At 45.4% G+C, this 25,600-nt stretch overlaps 1 protein-coding gene across 2 annotated transcripts in view; it reads left to right on the top strand.

Annotated features, from left to right (window-relative positions):
- Positions 1-25,600, top strand: part of SYNJ2 (synaptojanin 2) — a 468,795-nt gene that overhangs the window by 322,535 nt on the left and 120,660 nt on the right. For both annotated transcript variants that reach the window (XM_063917654.1, XM_063917655.1), the window contains exons 13-15: positions 12,613-12,697; positions 14,911-15,051; positions 20,971-21,163. In XM_063917654.1, the coding sequence (XP_063773724.1) occupies positions 12,613-12,697; positions 14,911-15,051; positions 20,971-21,163 (419 nt within the window). The remainder of the gene's footprint in view (positions 1-12,612; positions 12,698-14,910; positions 15,052-20,970; positions 21,164-25,600) is intronic.

Here is a 25,600-nt window from a genome sequence, read left to right as displayed (position 1 = left end):
CTCTGGTAACACCGTGGGTGTACCAGTCGGTGTATGTGTTCCCTCCTCTGCCTCTCATACCCAAGGTACTGAGAATTATAAGACGGAGAGGAGTAAGAACTATACTCGTGGCTCCGGATTGGCCAAGAAGGACTTGGTACCCGGAACTTCAAGAAAAGGCATTCCGGAAGAGGTCATCCCTACCCTGGTCAGAGCCAGGAAGGAGGTGACCGCACAACATTATCACCGCATTTGGCGAAAATATGTTGCATGGTGTGAGGCCAGGAAGGCCCCCACGGAGGAATTTCAACTCGGTCGATTCCTGCATTTCCTACAAACAGGAGTGTCTATGGGCCTCAAATTGGGGTCCATTAAGGTTCAAATTTCGGCCCTGTCGATTTTCTTCCAGAAAGAATTGGCTTCAGTTCCTGAAGTCCAGAAGTTTGTCAAGGGAGTACTGCATATACAACCCCCTTTTGTGCCTCCAGTGGCACTGTGGGATCTCAACATAGTTCTGGGATTCCTCAAATCACATTGGTTTAAACCGCTCAAATCTGTGGATTTGAAATATCTCACATGGAAAGTGACCATGCTGTTGGCCCTGGCCTCGGCCAGGCAAGTGTCAGAATTGGCGGCTTTGTCTCACAAAAGCCCATATCTGATTGTCCATTCGGACAGGGCAGAGCTGCGGACTCGTCCCCAGTTTCTCCCTAAGGTGGTGTCAGCGTTTCACCTGAACCAGCTTATTGTGGTACCTGCGGCTACTAGGGACTTGGAGGACTCCAAGTTGCTAGATGTTGTCAGGGCCCTGAAAATATAGATTTCCAGGACGGCTGGAGTCAGGAAAACTGACTTGGTGTTATCCTGTATGCACCCAAAAAACTGGGTGCTCTTGCTTCTAAGCAGACGATTGCTAGTTGGATGTGTAGTACAATTCAGCTTGCACATTCTGTGGCAGGCCTGCCACAGCCAAAATATGTAAATGCCCATTCCACAAGGAAGGTGGGCTCATCTTGGGCGGCTGCCCGAGGGGTCTCGGCTTTACAACTTTGCCGAGCTGCTACTTGGTCAGGGGCAAACACGTTTGAAAAATTCTACAAATTTGATACCCTGGCTGAGGAGGACCTGGAGTTCTCTCATTCGGTGCTGCAGAGTCATCCGCACTCTCCCGCCCGTTTGGGAGCTTTGGTATAATCCCCATGGTCCTTACGGAGTCCCCAGCATCCACTTAGGACGTCAGAGAAAATAAGAATTTACTTACCGATAATTCTATTTCTCGTAGTCCGTAGTGGATGCTGGGCGCCCATCCCAAGTGCGGATTGTCTGCAATACTTGTACATAGTTATTGTTACAAAAATCGGGTTATTATTGTTGTGAGCCATCTTTTCAGAGGCTCCGCTGTTATCATGCTGTGGGTTCAGATCACAGGTTGTACAGTGTGATTGGTGTGGCTGGTATGAGTCTTACCCGGGATTCAAAATCCTTCCTTATTGTGTACGCTCGTCCGGGCACAGTATCCTAACTGAGGCTTGGAGGAGGGTCATAGGGGGAGGAGCCAGTGCACACCACCTGATCCTAAAGCTTTTACTTTTTGTGCCCTGTCTCCTGCGGAGCCGCTATTCCCCATGGTCCTTACGGAGTCCCCAGCATCCACTACGGACTACGAGAAATAGAATTATCGGTAAGTAAATTCTTATTTTCTGCTGCAATTAATCTAAATCATATTTATTTGTTTTTATTAATGCCCATGTACATGTCAGTATATTAATAGATGCCTGCTGTTACTTACATTCTATGTCTTTTCTTATCTGCTGATTTGTATTCTACTGTACTTTGCTGGCCAACTTCTCTCTTTATTATTTCTATTACAACTACCATTGTTATTACAAGCAGCTAATACCCCTTTTACACCGCCAGCTTCTAACATGGGTTATTGCACTCATGTACAATAACCCTTGTTAGAAGCTGGCGCTGTAAAAGGGGTATTAGCTGCTTGTTCAAACTATGGTAGTTGTTAGAACAAGCGTGCATAACCCGTGTTGCTGTAGGGTGTAAAAAGGGCCGTTTGGAATAATCCGGGTTTAGAGACCCGGTATTGCAACTTGGGTATTTTGCAGGGTTGAACACAGGTTCAACCCGGCAAGCTGTGCTGTGTAAACGGGAAACCGGGTCGATGCAACCCATTTTCCGTTCACAGATTATGGACGGCCAGCCCTGCCGCATCACCACTGACGTCACCAACTCGCCAATATGCCGGGTTGGAAACAGCAGTGCGGAAGAGACTTGATGCAGGTCGCGCCCGGGAAGCTCCAGTGTCACGCTACCGGGTGCACCCCGCTAAATTTGGTCTAAAAGAGGTATTAGATACTCCACACATCTAACAGGAAAAACAGTTATGGGGAGTATTCAATTATCCGCAAATTTGTAGTGGCAGTTGGACGAAAATTGCAATGAAAACGGCTTTTCACGGGTATGCGCGCTCCCGTTTTTCGGCCTCTACAGTTCTAAATGGGTTTCCCATCAAAATTCTTGCAGTGAAAAGTGTAGGTGAAAATGTTTAAATCAGTATTTACTACCAAAAATGCCCAAATAACATAGGATAACGAAATAGAAATGTATCAGAAATCACATTTAAGAGTTTTTGGGGACTTAAATTGTGTGAAATGGCTGTTTATATGCATTATTTTTTTTTAAATGCAAGAAAATTATATAAAGCAAGCTTTTTTGTGCAAAGTAAATGCTCTCATTAAATTAGGAGTACATGAAAATGGGTATAAGTATATATTTGGGTTATTTTAGTGTATTCATAAAGCACCCCAATATAACTGCCCGATACCTTGAACCCCAAATTCCATCACTTTGTACTTTTTCACCCCAAAAAGGATATGTTGTTAGGCATTCACCTGCTCAGAGTAGGTGAAGTGCCATTTACAAAAAAATTATCACAGATAAATTTTCACGGCTAATTGAATAGGGGATAATCGTGATTCGTGGGAAAAGTCAGTTATCATGGCTAATTGAAGAACCCCCATGGTCCCCCATTCATCAGCAACATATTGTCGCTATTTGCTGATCCCCAACGGCCAGATCAGGAAATCGTGAATATTAAACATATTTAAATATACAGATTCCCCCATCCCAACAGAAAAATGGTAGATTATGACAAATCATGCATTTTTAACATTTAATTTCCCCAAATCCCCGAAGGATCACTGATCGGAGCCCAGCTGGTGGGGGAGGGGGGTGGGAGCGGCACTGATATATTGTGGCCATTACACTTCTACACATTGATAGATGAACAGTATACTTATAGTCTTAGGGCCGATTCAGAGTCAGACATACACTAGTTTGAGTAAAGTAATGTGTTTTTTCACACTATGCACGGTCAGAAATAGTACAAACACACATGTGCAAGATGCGGTTATTCAGAATGAACACATTTCATACTTATGGCCCGTTCGACTAGCATGGTGGGATGGGGGAGATAAGGGCGGTTCTGACATAGTGATATAGCGATATCACCATAGTGATATAGCGCAACGGAATATGCTGCGCTATATAAGAAACTGTTAATAAATAAATAAATAAATAAATAAAGTACTGTGAGGTTCATGTAACTGATTTTTTTCAGAATTGGAGACTTGCACCGATAGATCTGCTTTATAGTTGTGTAGCTGCCTGGTTTTGGTTGACTACTTACAAACTCACCCACCATGCAGTTAATGCAGATACTATACATAATAGCTAATAAGAGATTGTATGCTACCAGCACAACTGAGGACGCTTCACCAATTGCGGCTGGTTATTTAAACACAATTAAGTGACCACTCCTTTGTGGGATTTGTTAATGGAGTTTTTTGTGCTTTGCAAAATTGTGCTTTTTGACCTTGTTTATTGTGCGTAGGTACTTTTTTTTAATGATATTTTCTCTGACGTCCTAGTGGATGCTGGGTACTCCGTAAGGACCATGGGGAATAGACGGGCTCCGCAGAAGACTGGGCACTCTTTAAAGAAAGATTAGGTACCACATCTGGTGTGCACTGGCTCCTCCCTCTATGCCCCTCCTCCAGACCTCAGTTAGAATCTGTGCCCGGCCAGAGCTGGATGCACTTAGTGGGCTCTCCTGAGTTCACTATAAAGAAAGTATTTGTTGGGTTTTTTATTTTCAGTGAGATCTGCTGGCAACAGACTCACTGCTACGTGGGACTTAGGGGAGAGAAGCAAACCTACCTGCTTGCAGCTAGCTTGTGCTTCTAAGGCTACTGGACACCATTAGCTCCAGAGGGATCGAACACAGGGCCCGACCTCGATCGTCCGTTCCCGGAGCCGCGCCGCCGTCCCCCTTGCAGAGCCAGAAGACGTAAGATACCGGAGATAATCGGCGGCTGAAGACTCCGGTCTTCAATAAGGTAGCGCACAGCACTGCAGCTGTGCGCCATTGCTCCCAGAGCACACCACACGCTCCGGTCACTGGTGGGTGCAGGGCGCTGGGGGGGGGCGCCCTGGGCTGCAATTAGTATACCTTAATGGCAAACTGCACATAATACAGTTCTAAACTGTATATGTGCCTAATCCCCCGCCATAATTTTCATTAAAATAGCGGGAGAAGCCCGCCGCTGAAGGGGAGGGGCTATCTTCCTCAGCACAGCCAGCGCCATTTTCTCTTCACAGCTCCGCTGGAAGGACGCTCCCCAGGCTCTCCCCTGCAGTACACACTACAGAAAGGGTAAAAAAGAGAGGGGGGGCACATAAATTTAGGCGCAAATTGTGATATAAGCAGCTATTGGGGGGAAATTCACTTTGTGTATAGTGTATATCCCTCTGTTATATAGCGCTCTGGTGTGTGCTGGCATACTCTCTCTCTGTCTCCCCAAAGGACTTTGTGGGGTCCTGTCCTCAGTCAGAGCATTCCCTGTGTGTGTGTGCGGTGTGTCGGTACGGCTGTGTCGACATGTTTGATGAGGACGCTTACGTGGAGGCGGAGCAGGTGCCGATAAGTGTGATGTCGCCCCCTGCGGGGCCGACACCTGAGTGGATGGATATGTGGAAGGTATTAACCGACAGTGTCAACTCCTTGCATAAAAGGTTCGATGACGCAGCTTTGGGACAGCCGGCATCTCAGCCCGCGCCTGCCCAGGCATCTCAGAGGCCATCAGGGGCTCAAAAACGCCCGTTACCTCAGATGGCAGACACAGATGTCGACACGGAGTCTGACTCCAGTGTCGAGGAGGATGAGACAAATGTACAATCCACTAGGGCCATCCGATGCATGATTACGGCAATGAAAAATGTGTTGCACATTTCTGACATTAACCTGGTTACCACAAAAAAGGGTATTATGTTTGGGGAGAAAAAGCAGCCAGTGAATTTCCCCCCATCTGATGAGTTAAATGAATTGTGTGAAGAAGCGTGGGGTTCCCCAGATAAGAAACTAGTGATTTCTAAGCGGTTACTAATGGCGTACCCTTTCCCGCCAACGGATAGGTTACGCTGGGAGACATCCCCTAAGGTGGATAAGGCGCTCACATGCTTATCAAAAAAGGTGGCACTGCCTTCTCAGGAGACGGCCGCCTTAAAGGAGCCTGCAGACAGAAAGCAGGAGGCTATCCTGAAGTCTGTGTATACACACTCAGGTACTATACTGAGACCTGCTATTGCTTCAGCATGGATGTGTAGTGCTGCAGCAGCGTGGTCTGATTCCCTGTCTGATAACATTGATTCCCTTGACAGGGACACTATATTGCTAACCATAGAGCATATTAAAGACATAGTCTTGTCATGACTGAGGTTTTGTGAACCCGGTGTTAGTGAAGTCTGTGCGGGCAACTGGAGGACTATCTGAATACTTTCACTGACCTGGTTTGGGGGTGTTGTGGGCTCGGGGTTTCTTCCGGTGACCGGGAAGAGGAACCGCAGCAGAGATGACCGAATCTGGTTTCCCTCATGCAGGATTTGGTCGGCAGACAGGAAGTAGGTATGGATGCTGGAGACACCAACTACGCTTGTGAGCACTGGGTTTTTGGAGGCACTGAGGTGCTTGGGAGGCACTGAGGTGCTAGGAGGCACCGAGGTGCTTGGAGGCACTGAGGTGCAGAAGTGCCTGGAGGCACGGAGGTGCTTGGAGGCACGGAGATGCTTGAAGGCACGGAGGTGCTTGGAGGCACTGAGGTGCTTGGAGGCACTGAGGTGCTTGGAGGCACTGAGGTGCAGAAGTGCCTGGAGGTACGGAGGTTCTGAGGCACGGAGGTTCTGAGGCACGGAGGTTCTGAGGCACGGAGGTTCTGAGGCACAGAGGTGCTGAGGCATGGAGGTTCTGAGGCACGGGGATGCTGAGGCACGGAGGTGCTGAGGCACGGAGGTTCTTGGAGGCATGGAAGCCACAGGGAGACGGGAGCTCTGGAGATCACAACTACAACAGCAGTAAAGATGAAACACGGCAGCTGTGGTTTTCAGTTGAGACTATGGAATACAGTACTATGCCTTTAAGATGAACCATTGCAGCTGTGCCTTTACATTGAGACTTGTGGAAATAGTGAATGTCAGTGGCAACACAAAAGTAAACCAAACAGGGTAACACGGGAACAGTTTCCACAGGAACTTAAGTACAAAGGTTACCTTTAGGGAGCTCAGCTTTAAGACTCACACAGATCTGTGTGTGACACGAGGAACTGGCCCAGTTTCTAACTCAGCCTCCCGACTTATACTTCCTGGTCCTTGGTGATTGGTGAGCAGGATTAGGTGATGAATGAGTCTCAGGCTGGCAGAGGATTGTACAACTCTGGGTCAGGTAAACAGTCACTGTCATGTGACTACTCTAGACTAGGCTGTGATGTAGAATGAGGCCTAGCAGGCCGAGAGAACCCTGAAGCCTGAACTTCTGCAAAACATAAGATGCTGGCTTTTAGGCCTAAACTTCAGATTACTGAATTCAGCCTCACACAGGAGCTCACCACAGGTGGAGCTAATTAACTATTACCTTTCAGGCAGAGAACTCAGGAAAACTCATAGTGCTGACAAGCTGTTTAACTCAGTGAGTAAAAGACACAGGATCCGGGACAGATGGCAGGGGTAAGTCACCAAATATGAAACCTACAGTCAGGATTGTGACAAGTCTTATATATGAGAGATGCACAGAGGGACATTTGCCGGCTGGCATTTAGAATTAATGCAATGTCCATTTCTGCCAGGAGAGTATTATGGACTCAGCAGTGGACAGGTGATGCTGATTCTAAAAGGCACATGGAAATTTTGCCTTATAAGGGTGAGGAATTGTTTGGGGACGGTCTCTCGGACCTCGTATCCACAGCAACAGCTGGGAAGTTGACTTTTTTACCTCAGGTTCCCTCACAGCCTAAGAAAGCACCGTATTATCAAGTACAGTACTTTCGGCCTCAGAAAGGCAAGCGGGTTAGAGGTGCGTCCTTTCTGCCCAGAGACAGGGGTAGAGGGAAAAAGCTGCAGCAGACAGCCAGTTCCCAGGAACAAATATCCTCCCCTGCTTCCACTAAGTCCACCGCATGACGCTGGGGCTCCACAGGTGGAGCCAGGTGCGGTGGGGGCCCGTCTCCGGAACTTCAGTGACCAGTGGGTTCGCTCACAGGTGGATCTCTGGGTTCTACAAGTGGTATCTCAGGGATACAAGCTGGAGTTCGAGACGTCTCCCCCTCGCCGTTACCTCAAATCAGCCTTGCCTGCTACTCCCAAGGAAAGGGAGGTAGTACTGGCGGCAATTCACAAGCTGTACCTCCAGCAGGTGATAATCAAAGTTCCTCTCCTTCAACAGGGACGAGGTTACTATTCCACAATGTTTGTGGTACCGAAACCAGACGGTTCGGTGAGACCCATTCTAAATTTGAAATCCTTGAACACTTATATAAGGAAGTTCAAGTTCAAAATGGAATCGCTCAGGGCGGTTATTGCAAGCCTGGAAGAGGGGGATTATATGGTATCACTGGACATCAAGGATGCTTACCTACATGTCCCCATTTACCCACCTCACCAGGTGTACCTCCGTTTTGTGGTACAGGACTGCCATTACCAATTCCAGACGTTGCCGTTTGGTCTGTCCACGGCACCGAGGGTATTTACCAAAGTAATGGCCGAAATGATGATACTCCTTCGAAAGAAGGGAGTTATAATTATCCCATACTTGGACGATCTCCTTATAAAGGAGCGGTCCAAGGAGCAGTTGTTGATCGGAGTAGCACTATCTCAGGAAGTGCTACAACAGCACGGCTGGATTCTGAATATCCCAAAGTCGCAGCTGGTTCCTACGACGCGTCTGCTGATATTGGGCATGTGTGTGGAAAACTAGGAAGCAGACTTCCTCAGCAGGCACGACCTCCACCCGGGAGAGTGGGGACTTCATCCAGAAGTATTCACGCAGATTGTGAACCGTTGGGAACAGCCACGGGTGGATATGATGGCGTCCCGCCTCAACAAAAAGCTAAAAAAGTATTGCGCCAGGTCAAGAGACCCTCAGGCGATAGCTGTGGACGCACTAGTGACACCGTGGGTGTACCAGTCGGTTTATGTGTTCCCTCCTCTTCCTCTCATACCCAAGGTACTGAGGATAGTAAGTAAGAGAGGAGTAAGAACTATACTCGTAGTTCCGGATTGGCCAAGAAGAACTTGGTACCCAGAACTACAAGAAATGATCTCGGAAGACCCATGGCCTCTGTCTCTCAGACAGGACCTGTTACTGCAGGGGCCCTGTCTGTTCCAAGACTTACCGCGGCTGCGTTTGAAGGCTTGGCGGTTGAACGCCGGATCCTAACGGAAAACGGCGTTCCAGATGAAGTGATTCCTACGCTGTTAAAGGCTAGGAAAGACGCTGCCTGAAGTTCAGACGTTGTTAAGGGAGTGCTGCATATTCAGCCCCTTTTGTGCCTCCAATGGCACCTTGGGATCTCAACGTAGTGTTGGATTTCCTAAAATCACATTGTTTTGAGCCACTTCAGACCGTGGAGTTGAAGTATCTCACGTGGAAAGTGGTCATGCTTTTGGCCTTGGCTTCGGCTAGGTGTGTGTCAGAATTGGCGGCTTTGTCATGCAAAAGCCCTTATCTGATCTTCCATATGGACAGGGCAGAATTGAGGACTCGTCCCCAATTTCTCCCTAAGGTGGTATCAGCATTTCATTTGAACCAACCTATTGGGGTGCCTGCAGCTACTCGGGACTTGGAGGATTCCAAGTTGCTGGACGTAGTCCGGGCCCTTAAAATCTATGTTTCCAGGAAGGCTAGAGTCAGAAAAACTGACTCGCTGTTTATCCTGCATGCACCCAACAAGCTGGGTGCTCCTGCTTCTAAGCAGACTATTGCTCGCTGGATCTGTAGCACGATTCAACTTGCACATTCTGCGGCTGGACTGCCGCATCCTAAATCAGTAAAAGCCCATTCCACGAGGAAGGTGGGCTCTTCTTGGGCGGCTGCCCGAGGGGTCTCGGCTTTACAACTTTGCCGAGCTGCTACCTGGTCGGGGTCAAACACGTTTGCAAAATTCTACAAGTTTGATACCCTGGCTGAGGAGGACCTTGAGTTTGCTCATTCGGTGCTGCAGAGTCATCCGCACTCTCCCGCCCGTTTGGGAGCTTTGGTATAATCCCCATGGTCCTTACGGAGTACCCAGCATCCACTAGGACGTCAGAGAAAATAAGAATTTACTCACCGGTAATTCTATTTCTCGTAGTCCGTAGTGGATGCTGGGAGCACGTCCCAAGTTAGGACTTCTGCAATACTTGTATATAGTTATTGCTTAACTATAGGGTTATTGTTCTGAGCCATCTGTTGAATGAGGCTCAGCTATTGTTCATACTGTTAACTGGGTATAGTTATCACAGGTTGTACGGTGTGATTGGTGTGGCTGGTATGAGTCTTACCCTGGATTCCAAATCCTTTCCTAGTAATGTCAGCTCTTCCGGGCACAGTTTCCCTAACTGAGGTCTGGAGGAGGGGCATAGAGGGAGGAGCCAGTGCACACCAGATGTAGTACCTAATCTTTCTTTAAAGAGTGCCCAGTCTCCTGCGGAGCCCGTCTATTCCCCATGGTCCTTACGGAGTACCCAGTATCCACTACGGACTACGAGAAATAGAATTACCGGTGAGTAAATTCTTATTTTTTCTTATGTATCCAATTGTAAGTAAGTGATGCTGTTGTCACTTGCAATCAAGACCTCCATCTGTCCTGACTGCATATTCCGATTTTTTTCTTGTTACCTCTTTTTTCGTTTCTTATGTGCTGCACTGCTATTTGTGGTAGCTTTTGAATGTACAATTAATGTGCATATTTTGTAAACTATTCTGAGTCTGCCATATCTTTTTACACAGAATATGGGTATCCATACACTAATTTTTTTTTATTTTTCAAACTTGGGCTTGCTTGCAGACTCTGAATCAGGCCCATAGGAGCCGATTTATTGAGTAATATTTGTGGGATAGTCCCAAAAAATACACATTTTTGGTGGGTACTTAGAAATATTAAGTATCCCCCAAATTTAACATGATGGGATTGGAGCCGATCTGCTGCTGTCCCTCTATTTTCAACAGCAAGCAGCCTCCATAACTTTCTAAAGATGGAGTTAGCCTATAACCTATTGGCTACTGTATTGGGTTTCTTTTGGAGAGGGCACTGATGCATGTGTGGGCCGATGGCAGCGCGTGCACAGTAAGTGGCCAGGACCCAAAGCACAAAGATAGCGTCAAACGCTACCAGAGGGGGGGCAAGGGAGAAACTTTCCCTGGGCCTCCAGCTGTCAGGGGGCCTCAAAATGTTCTGACTTATTTTTTTTCTGTTAATAGTAAGTGTTGGTAAGTGTATTATAAAAGCTGATGATGATGATTATAATAATATCAACATGAGTACAGTTTTCAAGAGAAACAAAAATAGTTACTGCAATATACAGATGTGTCCACATGCATCTTGCCTAAATACGCCACGCAGTGGGAGATGCCTGATATGAGGTAGCTGACATGTCCTGTGCAATTCCTTTACCGTCGGGCGCCTTTTTTGCCAATAATGCGTCTTATTCGCATCACTGTGTGAATAGGATGCACAAGCATGAAAACAACAAAGAAACAGAACTACGGCGCCGTCAAGATGTACTGCTATTCTTCTTGTTTGAAGGGACTAACATCCAAGCAAATTCAATTCAAGAACGTTGGTCTCGGATTCCAAATCCACCAAGTATCTTCACTCCTCAATTGGGGAAAATATACCCAAAAAGAGGGAGATATGAAGCAATGAGGCACAATCCTTTCAACCAATATACGGTGAAGTAAAAGAACCCTTTTAGGCACTGACCTTGGAATAGTGCCCTATGTGCACCAAAAGGTTTCTTTATATGTTTGTCCCACACTCCTCCTCTTCTCCTATTAATTTATATGGAAATATAGACCGAGGACAGAGATAACCCGTCAAGCATTGACCTTAAATAAGTGCCCTATATGCGTTGAAAGGTATCTTTGTCCGTAGTTTTCAAAAGTTCCCTCTTATCTCCAGACATATACAGCCAATATAGTCATACAAGATAAACTGACCTTGAGATAAGCCCCTATATTCACATAAAGGTTTCTTTTATGCTGGTGTCAATGATTCAGGCAGAGTTGGTATTCTTCCTCAAAAAGCCTTTTAATAACCGCAGTTCTCAATAATGCATAGAGCCATGTTATATCCCAAAAACGATTTGAAAAAAAGACATTTTATTGGTTCGAAAACCATAAAAACAAACTTTAAAATACAACGATAAAAATATATCAACCTTTGACCGGAGACCACCACCACTGGCTGATCAGGTAAGCAATGAAAGATGACAATACTCCTAAGTCCGGAATCCTAGGAGAAACTTATATAGCATAAGGATCATACTATACCCAACAGCCAACGGAGATGTCTTCAGTTCAAAGGCCACAGCACCCTAACGCGTTTCGGATCACTTGTCCTTTTTCAAAGACACTTAAAAGATGCTCAGCGCTACCAAGTGACTAGAAGGGCTGTTTAACATGCTTGATGTGAGTGGACATCTCTGTATTAACATTTAATAGTTGTATTCTAGCTTATCTCCTATTATAATGTGTTACAGTCATACCACAGTGAATCCAAGTATTAAAAGGACTGCAGAGCTACATTGCCAGCACTTCACCTCTACCAGCCTCCATCCCTTGGACTCCACCATAGGCTGCCATTTGGCTCTATCACAACCACTTGCAGTTCCTTTCAAGAGGATACATATAGTTTCATATGTTCCAGCATTTAGACATCCAGAATCTGGACAAAATAGGCCTTGTTCCATCTAAACTGCCAATAAAATTCCCACTTTGTCGGTGACACTCCATCCCTATTGAGGTCCTTGAATCTGGAATGTCCCACCAAAATCTGGACAGTTAGGAGGTCTGCAGTTTGTGCAGAGTCGAGGCCTTGTTCTGTTGAGGTCACTTAATATACCTTACATATACATGCACGAGAACAAAGTATATAACTATAGGTGCGTCACGGTATTAGAGGTTTCCTTTTTTTGTGTGTGAGTGAGGGGGGGGGGGGGGGTCCTTTTTTATGATCATTTGCACAATTTTGTTCAGAGTAGCCCATGTAAAATGTTAAAGGTGATATTGTATTGATTTTTATGTTTTGTTCTCAGGTGATAAGTGCAGCCCTCCAGACATATTTGCTATAGGATTTGAGGAAATGGTTGAACTAAATGCGGGAAACATTGTTAGTGCCAGGTCAGTGATATATTCTCAGTTAAAATTTAAATACAAATGAAACTAATTTTAAAGGGATTGTTTGAGGGATAAGTGATCTCTGTGGTTGAAACATACACTGGTGCAGATGTATTAACCTGGAGAAGGCATAAGGAGGTGATAAACCAGTGATAAGTGCAAGGTGATAAACGAACCAGCCAATCAGCTCCAATATGCAAAATGACAGGAGCTGACTGGCTGGTGCGTTTATCACCTTGCACTTATCACTGGTTTATCACTTCTTATGCAGTCTTCAGGCTTAATAAATCTGCACCTCTGTTTGGTGTGACTGAAAACTCGGAAGTGCCTCATTGTTTGGCTGAATGTATGAGCAGTTGCTTTGCACCCTGTACATAAACTATATGCCAGCAATGTTACTGTGTTTACTGTCAGCATAGTGTGCATCAGTTCCCTAAGGCTACTACTGGCTCTGCTGGCAATTCCCAAGGGGTTATAAACAGCACATCCACTCTTGTCAGTGCTACTACTAATAAGATAGTCTGAGCTATGATCATTTGGTCACGTATAGAAATATTAAATTAAGACTAATAGGCCCTACACATAGGCCGATCCGCCGCCGAGCTGGCCGATGGCGGATACGGGCGACCCGGCGGCGGGGGGCAGTGACGGGGGGAGTGAAGTTTCTTCACTCCCCCCGTCACCCGGCTGCATTGAAGTGCAGGCAAATATGGGCGAGATCGTCCATATTGGCCTGCATGTACAGCCGACGGGGGACCAGCGATGAACGAGCGCGAGGCCGCGCATCGTTCATCGCTGGAGCCTCCACACTGAAAGATATGAGCGAGTTCTCGTTCATTTATGAACGAGATCGTTCATATCTTTAACACAAATCGGCATGTGTGTAGGGCCCTTTAGGAGGGTATTCAGTTACCCACGATCATTGATTGGGTCGGGTAATTGTGTCACCAGGAGGGGGTCTATTTAATTAGCCTCGATAAGATGGTGTGAGGCGCGGCTTATTGGGGATTTTGTTTCACCCTCCTCTGGCAGACAAAGCAAAATCCCCAAAAACAGACCTGTTTTCATTCAAAAAAATGTGAAAAACCTCAGTTTTTTGCTCCTGATGCTTCTTTGCAGGTTATTGAATACCCCCTAAAACGTAGTAGGAGGTACACCAGCCCTCCAGTCAGATAATACATGCCATGGGAAGCCAAAACTCATTCTAAGCAGTTGTTTATTTTGCTGGCAATCTTATTGTACGTATTTCTGTATATATTATTGATGGTATTTAGCATTGTGTGTCTGCAGCCATTCTGCAGGATTTAATATGACGTTTGTAGCACTGCAGTCACGATAAGTAGAGATTCATATTACTATAATGCAATATGTATTATACTTTTTTTATTCTTGTTATTACATTAAATACCTAATAATAATCCAAAATAACTTGTTGATTGTTTAAAATGGATAACATAAAAGGCTCACGTTCAGAACATGAGACCCCTGGGCTAGCATAACTAAACTGCCTCAGAACACTATCCACCTGGACATCTATTTGGGAATAGTAACCTATAGTGAGCCACCGTGCACAAAACGTGGTGAGCGAAGCAAGCCCGTGAGGGGACATGTTTTAATCCTCTGAACAAGTTTAATGATGTTCTGAAGTAGTTTAGTTATACTAACGCGGGGCTTCCCATGTTTCAAACTTGAACTAACATAAAAATATACTTAACAAAAAAAACCCACACAGAAATAAATCCCCTGACTGAAAACCATTTAATGTATGCTATCCTTGTGACTTAATATACCATACAGTGCACATGTGCAGTGTAGGCCAATTGCTGTAGTCTTTTGTATTTATTGATACTCCAACCCGCTATTAAAAATTAGTAATGGCTCACAACAGTTCAAGGCCCAGATTTATCAAGTGCTGGAGAGTGATAAATGGCACAGTGATAAAGTGCCAACCAATCAGCTCCTATTTGTCATTTTTCAAACACAGCCTGTAACATGACAGTGAGGAGCTGGATGGCTGGTACTTTATCACTGTGCAATTTATCAATCTCCAAGGCTTGATAAATCTGGGCCCAAATGCGGTAATGACTGATTTATGACCACTGAAAATGCTAAGTGTAACTAGTAGTTACTGTAATGTGTATATGTCAAGACATAACTGTCAAGACATAACTGTATGGAATGATTTAACATATACATACTGTTTAATTGATTTACAGCACAACAAACAGGAAAATGTGGGCTGAGCAGATACAGAAGGCTGTCTCCAGAACTCATCGATACATATTGTTGACTTTCGGGCAACTTGTGGGTGTCTGCCTCTTTATTTTTGTAAGGCCATTCCATATGCCTTTTATCAGGTAGTGTATTCTTATCACAGTTGGGGGGTTACTAAGATATATGGAAATATTTAATACTTCTACATTTTTAATTTGAATAGTAAAGCAGATGATACTTATCTGGATGAGTTAAGCAGATGATGAAAATTGTCTGCAGAGTCCTACCCTTGTTTTGTCACGAAAACAAATAGATACATATTGTTGTGAACTTGACCCCACTGGCTGGTGAGTGGTTCTGGGTTTCAGGAGAACTAAGCTGCAAACAGGTCTGAAGAGATGTCATGCAGATTGTCCTAGCCAAATCAAAATGGTAAGCCTAGTCAGAGGAATAGCCAAGGTGAGGGCATGCAGGGAGAAAATGTAGTGATTTATAATATATTTTTTATATATATATATATATATATATATATATATATATATAAAATAGACACCATATAAGTGTACTGCGTCCCCTCGCGTCTCGGCACACTATTATATTCCCCCTCCATGTCCACTGGGATGGTAAAGTATGAACAAGTTGGTGTCAATGAAAAAATCATGAAAAACTCTTGTCGATTTTGTGAATTGTCGACATTTTAAATGTCGTTATTTTGACCGTGTCTGCGTTTTTCATGTCTGTATTTTGACCATGTCGGTATTTTGACCATCGGTCAATGGTTGTCTGTATTATGACCGTGGGGATTTTGATTGTAGGTAAATTGACTGCATCCCCATTAGAGGTAATCCAACACTGAATACAGTGAATAGTATGACATTCAGGAACCATGGAACAGGGCTTATCATTAAGTTTAAATGGGCCACATGTCATGTTTAGAACAGCCCCAATCAGAATATTATTGTTACACGCAGCGGCCCTTGTACCACTGACCTTTATAAAGGCTGGAAGGCTTATCTAGCAGGCAAAACACACATATGAACAGTAATCGCAGCTCAGGAATGAGAGTACTGCAATACCTCTTACGATACAACAAAAAATGAATGAAATCCATTATCTCTGACTGGTGTATATACTACAGAAAGCAACACTGTTAAAAATGACATCAATTTCTTTAAATAGAATAAAATCTATCAAGAGTTATCTGACATATGGATAATGTTGTGTGCATTAAGCATGCTGAAGCCCATATGAATAATACTGTAAGCAGACTGTGTAGAAGTTACAAGAGATCCTAAAGGAAAATTAGAAACCGATATTTTCCATTTCTCGGATCCTCTGCAATAAAAGGGTGTTACTGAGGGTAATGCTCTTCTGCTAACATAACCACACAACAGAGAAGAAACTTGTTAGAACATACAAAGCTAAGAATATATTTACATCAGTAGAGAACACATTCGGATTTGTACTTTATTGCTCAACCGCAGGGAAGCGGCTGTGCAGTACCGTACAAATGAAATGCAAATGCAGCAAGAGGTGACTGTAGGAAGTCCTCTGCATGCATCTGCGATCCAAGTGCTGCAGTAGTCACAGCTCTCGGCCTGTCTGCATATGCTGAAGCTTACTCAGACTGGACGTCAGAACCCCTCTGCCGGGTCCAGGAAGTTTGCATCCGATGACACAGACCCTGAGCCCGGCACGCCTACAAAACTGGAGCGACGGACCTAGTGTGACCTCTCAGCCTCCCAAACGCTGAGGCCTGCCAGTCACACTGCAGGTAAGGGGGGACAGTGTGCGATATCACAGGACCTGTTCTGGATATGCACAGGATGGGTCTTTTATGCACAGACCCACAACAATCAGATTTGTACTTAAACTATTGTGTTTGTGTAGAAATCCAAATCTGGCGAAAATGTTGCTTTGATTGCATTTACTTACCTACTAAGGCACAGACTTAACAATGAGTGATATTCTTGTTATTACTTGTTACTTATGTTAAATGGTAATCCAGCCAATCAGCTCCTAACTGTCATATGTTTGATAAATGACAGGAACTGATATACCTGGAGCATCATTTAACATATAGGACGCAACAAGTGATAAAAAAAATAATATTAACACATTCTTAAAACTGCCCCTAATGTGTTCCATTTTATTGGAACACATATATAGGGGCCCATTTATCAATGAGTTTTAGCTATTTAAAACTCATTGCATATGATAAATGGTGCTCTAAGGAAAAAAAAAAAACAATTATACTAATACAATTGTATTCAAATCAGGCGCACCAATGTATTATTTACCGATAGGTGACTAGAAGTTTAAAATTAAGCAGCTCCCATATGAATACTCTGCAATACTCACTAATAAACAAGAAAGTACACAATGCGCTGGGTGCTCTGCAGACCCACAGATCAAGCGCTTTGCTGGACCCTCCCTACCGCCAATGTTTAGCTCACTACAGTATAATCATTATTTGTGGCACCGTGGACTATTAACATGCAGTCGTCTACATCAGTGTGATTTATTGTTTTTATACATATTCTATTTTATAATAATAAATTGTCCTTGACAAATGAATTTTTAATCTAATCTTTATATATATATATATATATATATATATATATATTATTTTTATTTTTTATTTTTTTTAAATGAACATTGGGTTCTCTAAAGCAGGAGCAGCAGAGAAGTGTAATGATTTATGGCTATGCAGCTACATGAAGGATCAAATTTCTAATTTCAAAAAACCCCTACAAAATAGTCCAGAATTCATTAAAGTTTATGGAACTTGCAAGCTTTCAGGACAGGAAAAAAACTAAATAATTTCCCCCAGCACATTGCAATAGACCATTAAAAGAGACATTGGGACTAATTCAGACCTGATCGTAGCAGCAACTTTTCTAGCAGATGGGCAAAACCATGTGCACTGTTGGGGAGGGGTGGGGGGGTGTTCAAACTGAAATTTATATTACAGTGTAAACATTTTGTTAACGTTTCCAGGTTTACATCTGACTTAGTCACTCACATGGACATTTATAATGATCATGCTTTCCCATTTCCCTCCATTCTTCCTATCCTTCCCCTCCCTCCTGTGATGATGGGGGATAACTCCCTCCATTTTTCCTCCCTCCGTATTTTTCCGCAACATCTATATGAGATCAATATGATTTTATTGTAGAGGTTAACAGTTGATAATGGTTCCTCCCTAATTTCTCCACATCTATTTGAGACTAATAAGATTTGACTATACAGTATAGGTTAACAGCTGACTATGACTCTATGCTATCTACAAAAGAGAAACAAAAATACTAAGCACATATGGGTATATGAAAATCTACACATCCATAATCTTGGGGTCAGGATGTGGCCAATAACGGGTTAATGGGCTGCGGGACAATAATAGCAGCCTTATCCTATTTTGCATGTCTAGTTTAAAATTTCTTTAGGACCAATAGGAGTTATATTTGAATGAATTATTTTTACTATTGATGTGCCTCGTCTTTCTAACTCGTATGATACTGAGCTATTGATTATACAATGTATCTTTTTCCTTCTTTGAACATTCATGGTCATGTACCATATTAACTATGACGCACTCTACAATCAGTGGACCGCAGCGTCCACTTCCGCATTTAGGACGATGCGCTCCACTGGGCGCACATTACTTCCGCGTCATATGGAATGCACGGCGAGGGAGGCCAGCCGTCCGTGGGATCATGTGACCGGGGACGGTCACGTGACCACGGGCGGGAATATACAAATATCCCATACTCTGTACCCATTGGTCGATAATAGACACGTGACCGGAGCAGGTCACGTGATATAGAATATACACACTATTTTGGTAATTTTTACTTATTTCTATCTCTCGTTTTTAATAATAAAGATAGAGATGACTATTACTATATAAAGGGTTGCCTTCTGCTGCTACTGTTTTTTTATTTTTTGTTAAGTGAGACTATTAACTATACAGCTGTTTCTAACTACTCCCTAATTATAAGGGTATATATAGTGCACCAGTCACTTACTGGGTATATGCTCCTGAGGAAGCTGGCAGTGATCGGACCAGCGAAACGCGTTGAGCCATACTCTGCAGGACCACTGGCATTGGATATACTCTAACAGACTCCCCGGCGATATATAGACTCTCTGCATCCACTGGATAAGAATCTAAGACAAGCTCATCACAGACCCGTTTTTTTTCCCCTGTTGCCAAGATACCTAGGGGGACCTATATCCGGAAGCAAGTCTGGTAACGAATTGTGTCACTTAAATGACTTGTCAGTAATGTGGAAATAAAAGTCCTAGCCAGAGCCGTGGACATTACATATTGCTATCCTGCATTTTTTACATGAATTTCAGCAACTGCCATATTCATACTACTTTCACCCGTAGAGGAATGGGAGTTTTTATTTCATTTTGCATTTTATGAATGTATTAATAAATTAAGTGTTATATTTTATATATTGCAATTTCATTATTTGACCAACAGCCGGCGCCAGTATAAATTTTTTTATCCAGTGTAAAAATTAAGCAGCCAGTATTTACCCTGCACAGAAACAATATAACCCACCCAAATTTAACTCTCTCTGCACATGTTCTGTCTGCCCCCTGCAGAGCACAAGGTTTTGCCCATCTGCTAACAAAGTTGCTGATACGATCAGGTCTGAATTAGGCCCATTCATCCTGTAGTACACGATAATATTAACGCAAATATATCAGATACTTATAGTTGAAAACCTATGGTAAGCCACCAGCCACTTGAAGGTGCCTCTCCTGCCCCTCAGTGCTCAGTCCGGTCTCCAGAGTCTGGCGGGTATTTCAACAGAGGCACCTGTCTGTTAGCCAATCGGAGCTCGCAGACCGGAAGCCGCAGCACATGATTGGCTGCCGGTCCGCGAGCTCTGATTGGCTAACAGACCGGCGCCTCAGTTGAGATACCCACTGCCGCCGCCGGAGGCCGGACTGAGCACTCAGGAGATGGAGAGGCGCTAGCTGCGCTCTCCTTCCCTTACAAAGCAGCAACAGCGGGGTGAACGGGGGAGATACACTGTAGGGGCATGTATGACACTGTGGGGGTATTTGCGTATCTGGCACTGTGGGTGGGGGGCATTTGTGTATCTGGCACTGGGGGCATTTGTGTATCTGGCATTGTGGGGGCGTTTGCATATCTGGCACTGGGGGTATATCTGGCACTGTGGGGGCATTTGCATATCTGGCACTGTGGGTGGGGGCATATCGGGCACTGTGGGTGAGGGTATTTGCGTATTTGGCACTGTGGGTGGGGGTATTTGTGTATCTGGCACTGTCGGAGCATATCTGGCACACTGTGGGGACATTTGTGTATCTGGCACAGTGGGGTATTTGTGTATCTGGCACTGTGGGGGCATTTGTGTATCTGGCACTGTGGGGGCATTTGCATATCTGGCACTGTGGGTTGGGGGCATATCTGGCACTGTTGGTGGTGTCATTTGTGTATCTGGCACTGTGGGGTAGTATCTGGCACTGTGGGGGCATATGTGTATCTGGCACTGTCGGAGCATATCTGGCACTGTTGGTGGTGTCATTTGTGTATCTGGCACTGTGGGGTAGTATCTGGCACTGTGGGGGCATATGTGTATCTGGCACTGTGGGAGCATATCTGGCACTGTGGGGACGTGTGTATCTGGCCCCCATATGTGTATCACGCCCCCTTTTTCAATTGACCACACCCCATGTGGCCACATCCACTTTTTGGCGCGCACTCCGAAGGCACACATAGTACCACTAACATATTTTCTACTTGCACCACTGACTACAGGTCTGTGAAGCACCTGTGATAGGCCATTCAGTTTTCTCTCTTACTGGTCTATTGCAGACCATGTATTGCCCAAACATATTGCTCACATTTTACTTACCAGTTAAAAAAAAAAAGTGTGACTTATACTTAAACTTTTAAAATGTTATATTTTTAAATTATGCGCAGTTTAAATATTTTTATTTTATAATATGTGTAAACTGTACTGTATATAGTTAGCAGTCCAGCATGTCAGCTTATGTCTGTTTGGTAATTTCTCTGACAGAGAGCTAGCAGTGGACACTGTGAAGACTGGCATGGGAGGAAAAACCGGGAACAAAGGAGCAGTGGCAATACGCTTCCAGCTCTACAGTACAAGTTTTTGCTTCATATGTAGCCACTTTTCTGCTGGGCAAACCCAAGTGAAAGAACGGAATGAGGATTACAAAGAGATCATCCAGAAAATAAGCTTCCCCTTGGTGAGTGCTATGTAGCACATTTTGCTTATTGGTGATTGAACCTGCCATGTCATTTTAGTAAAGCCACAAAATGTGGTATTTTTGACCTTTTTTATCCGGTGTCATCTGAGGGCTCTTCCAAGTTGTTTTTCTCTGACGTCCTAGTGGATGCTGGGAACTCCGTAAGGACCATGGGGAATAGCGGGCTCCGAAGGAGGCTGGGCACTCTAGAAAGATTTATGACTACCTGGTGTGCACTGGCTCCTCCCACTATGACCCTCCTCCAAGCCTCAGTTAGATCTTGTGCCCGGCCGAGGTTGGATGCACACTCCTGAGCCTCTAGAAAGAAAGTATAGAATTAGGTTTTTTATTTTCAGTGAGACCTGCTGGCAACAGGCTCACTGCAGCGAGGGACTAAGGGGAGAAGAAGCGAACTCGCCTGCTTGCAGCCGGATTGGGCTTCTTAGGCTACTGGACACCATTAGCTCCAGAGGGATCGACCGCAGGCCCAGTCCTTGGTGTTCGGTCCCGGAGCCGCGCCGCCGTCCCCCTTACAGAGCCAGAAGCAAGAAGAGGTCCGGAAAATCGGCGGCAGAAGACATCAGTCTTCACCAAGGTAGCGCACAGCACTGCAGCTGTGCGCCATTGCTCCTCATGCACACTTCACACTCCGGTCACTGAGGGTGCAGGGCGCTTGGGGGGGGGGCGCCCTGAGCAGCAATAAAAACACCTTGGCTGGCAAAAATACCACAATATATAGCCCCAGAGGCTATATATGTGGTAAATACCCCTGCCAGAATCCAGAAAAAAGCGGGAGAATAGGCAGCGGAAAAGGGGCGGAGCTATCTCCCTCAGACACACTGGCGCCATTTTCTCTTCACAGTGCAACTGGAAGAAAGCTCCCCAGGCTCTCCCCTGTAGTTTTCAGGCTCAAAGGGTTAAAAAGAGAGGGGGGGCACTAAATTTAGGCGCAATATTGTATATACAAGCAGCTATGGGGGAAAATTCACTCAGTTATAGTGTTAATCCCCTCATTATATAGCGCTCTGGTGTGTGCTGGCATACTCTCTCTCTGTCTCCCCAAAGGGCTTTGTGGGTCCTGTCCTCAGTCAGAGCATTCCCTGTGTGTGTGTGCGGTGTGTCGGTACAGCTGTGTCGACATGTTTGAGGAGGAGGCTTATATAGTGACGGAGCAGATGCCGATAAATGTGATGTCGCCCCCTGTGGGGCCGACACCAGAGTGGATGGTTAGGTAAAAGGTATTAACCGACAGTGTCAACTCCTTACATAAAAGGGTGGATGACGTAACAGCTGTGGGACAGCCGGCTTCTCAGCCCGTGCCTGCCCAGGCGTCTCAAAGGCCATCAGGGGCTCAAAAACGCCCGCTCATTCAGATGGCAGACACAGATGTCGACACGGAGTCTGACTCCAGTGTCGACAAGGTTGAGACATATACACAATCCACTAGGAACATCCGTGACTTGATCCCGGCAATAAAAAATGTGTTACACATTTCTGACATTAACCTCTAAAAATGGGTTTTTATGTTTGGGGAGAAAAAGCAGGCAGTGTTTTGTTCCCCCATCAGATGAATGAATGAAGTGTGTGAAAAGCGTGGGTTCCCCCTGATAAGAAACTGGTAATTTCTAAAAAGTTACTGATGGCGTACCTTTTCCCGCCAGAGGATAAGTTACGCTGGGAGATATCCCCTAGGGTGGATAAGGCGCTCACACGGTTGTCAAAATAGGTTTGGCACTGCCGTTTTAGGAACGGCCACTTTGAAGGTACCTGTTGATAAAAAGCAGGAGGCTATCCTGAAGTCTGTATTTACACACTCAGGTACTAGACTGAAACCTGCAGAGCGTGCTGCTGCAGCGTGGTCGGTGACCCTGTCAAACATACTAGTTTGCTAACATGAGAACATATTAAAGACGTCGTCTTATATATGAGGGATGCACAGAGGGATATTTTGCCGGCTGGCATCCAAAATGAATGTAATGTCCATTCTGTCAGGAGGGTATTAAAGACCTGTCACTGGACAGGTGATGCTGACCTTAAAAGGCGCATAGAGATTCTGCCTTATAAGGGTGAGGAATTATTTGGGGATGGTCTCTGGGACCTCGTATCCGCAGCAACAGCTGGGAAGAAATATTTTACCTCAATTTTCCTCACAGACTAAGAAAGCACTGTATTATCAGGTACAGTCCTTTCGGCTTCAGAAAAGCAAGCGGGTCAAAGGCGCTTCCTTTCTGTACAGAGACAAGGGAAGAGGGAAAAAGCTGCACCAGTCAGCCTGTTCCCAGAATCATAATTCTTCTCTCGCTTCCTCTGAGTCCACAGCATGACGCGGGGGCTCCACAGGTGTAGCCAGGTACGGTGGGGGGCCGTCTCAAAAATTTCAGCGATCAGTGGGCTCGCTCACAGGTGGATCCCTGTTTCATTCAAGTAGTATTTCAGGGGTACAAGTTGGAATTCGATATGTCTTCCCCCCGCCGTTTCCTCAAATATGCCTTGCCGACAACTCCCTCAGGCAGGGAGGCTGTGCTAGAGGCAATTAATAAGCTGTATTCCCAGCAGGTAATACTTAAGGTGCCCCTACTCCAACAAGGACAGGTTTACTATTCCACACGGTTTGGGGTACCGAAACCGCATGGTTCGGTGTGACCCTTTTTTATATTTAAAATCCTTGAACACATACATAAAAAATTCAAGTTCAAGATGGAATCGCTCAGGGCGGTTATTGCAAGCCTGGACGAGGGGGATTACATGGTATCCCGGGACATCAAGGATGCTTACCTGCATGTCCCTATTTACTATCCTCGCCAGGAGTACCTCAGATTGTGGTACAGGATTACCATTACCAAGTCCAGACTCTGCCGTTTGGACTGTACATGGCACCGAGGGTGTTACCATGGTAATGGCCGGAATGATGATACTCCTTCGAAAAGGGGAGTTTTTAATTATCCCGTACTTGGACAATCTCCTTATAAGGGCGAGGTCCAAGGAGCAGTTGCTAGTCGGGGTAGCACTATTTTGGAAAGTGCTACAACAGCACGGTTGGATTCTAAACAGTCCAGAGTCACAGTTGGTTCCTACGACACGTCTACTGTTCCTGGGGATGGTTCTGGACACAGACCAGAAATAAGTGTTTCTCCAGGAGGAGAAAGCCAAGGAGCTGTCATCTCTAGTCAGAGACCTCCTGAAGCCAAAACAGTTATCGGTGCATCATTGCACGCGAGTCCTGGGAAAAATGATAGCTTCCTACGAAGCAATCCCATTCGGCAGGTTCCATGCAAGAACTTTTCAGGGGGACCTGTTAGACAAGTGGTCCGGGTCGCATCTTCAGATGCATTAGGCTGATAACCCTGTCTCCAAGGACCAGGGTATCTCTACTGTAGTGGCTGCAGAGTGCCCATCTTCAAGAGGGCCGCAGGTTCGACATACAGGACTAGGTCCTAGTGACCATGGATACCAGCCTTTGAGGCTGGGGGGCAGTCACACAGGGAAGAACCTTCCAGGGACTTTGGTCAAGTCAGGTGACTTCCCTACATAAATATTCTGGAACAGAGGGCCATTTACAATGCCCTGAGTCAGGCAAGGCCTCTGCTTCAAAACCAGCCGGTCCTGATCCAATCAGGCAACATCACGGCAGTCGCCCATGTAAACCAACAGGGCGGCACAAGAAGCAGGATGGCGATGGCAGAAGCCACAAGGATTCTCCGATGGGCGGAAAATCATGTGTTAGCACTGTCAGCAGTGTTCATTCCCGGAGTGGACAACTGGGAAGCAGATCTTCTCAGCAGACACGACTTCCACCCGAGAGTGTGGGGACTTCATCCAGAAGTCTTCCAAAGGATTGTACACCATTGGGAAAGGCCACAGGTGGACATGAAGGCGTCCCGCCTCAACAAAAAGCTATAAAAGATATTGCGCCAGGTCAAGGGACCTTCAGGCGATCGCTGTGGACGCTCTGGTAACACCGTGTGTGTACCAGTCGGTTTATGTGTTCCCCCCTCTGCCTCTCATACCAAAGGTACTGAGAATAATAAGAAGGCGAGGAGTAAGAACGATAATCGTGGTTCCGGATTGGCCAAGAAGAGCCTGGTACCCAGAACTTCAAGAAACTATATATCAGAGGACCCATGGCCTCTGCCGCTCAGACAGGACCTGCTGCAGCAGAAGCCCTGTCTGTTCCAAGACTTACCGCGGCTACGTTTTGATGGCATGGCGGTTGAACGCCGGATCCTAAAGGAAAAGGGCATTCCGGAGGAAGTCATTCCTACGCTGATTCAAGCCAGGAAAGATGTTACTGCAAAACATTATCACCGCATATGGCGGAAATATGTTGCTTGGTGTGAGGCCAAAAAAGGCCCCAACAGAGGAATTTCAACTAGGTCGATTTCTGCATTTCCTACAAGCAGGAGTGTCTATGGGCCTAAAATTAGGCTCCATTAAGAT

Source organism: Pseudophryne corroboree, chromosome 4 (assembly GCF_028390025.1).
Source record: "Pseudophryne corroboree isolate aPseCor3 chromosome 4, aPseCor3.hap2, whole genome shotgun sequence".
Lineage (NCBI taxonomy): Eukaryota > Metazoa > Chordata > Amphibia > Anura > Myobatrachidae > Pseudophryne > Pseudophryne corroboree.
Note: the sequence above shows the minus strand (reverse complement) of the source record. Positions and strands in the feature narration are given on the sequence as shown.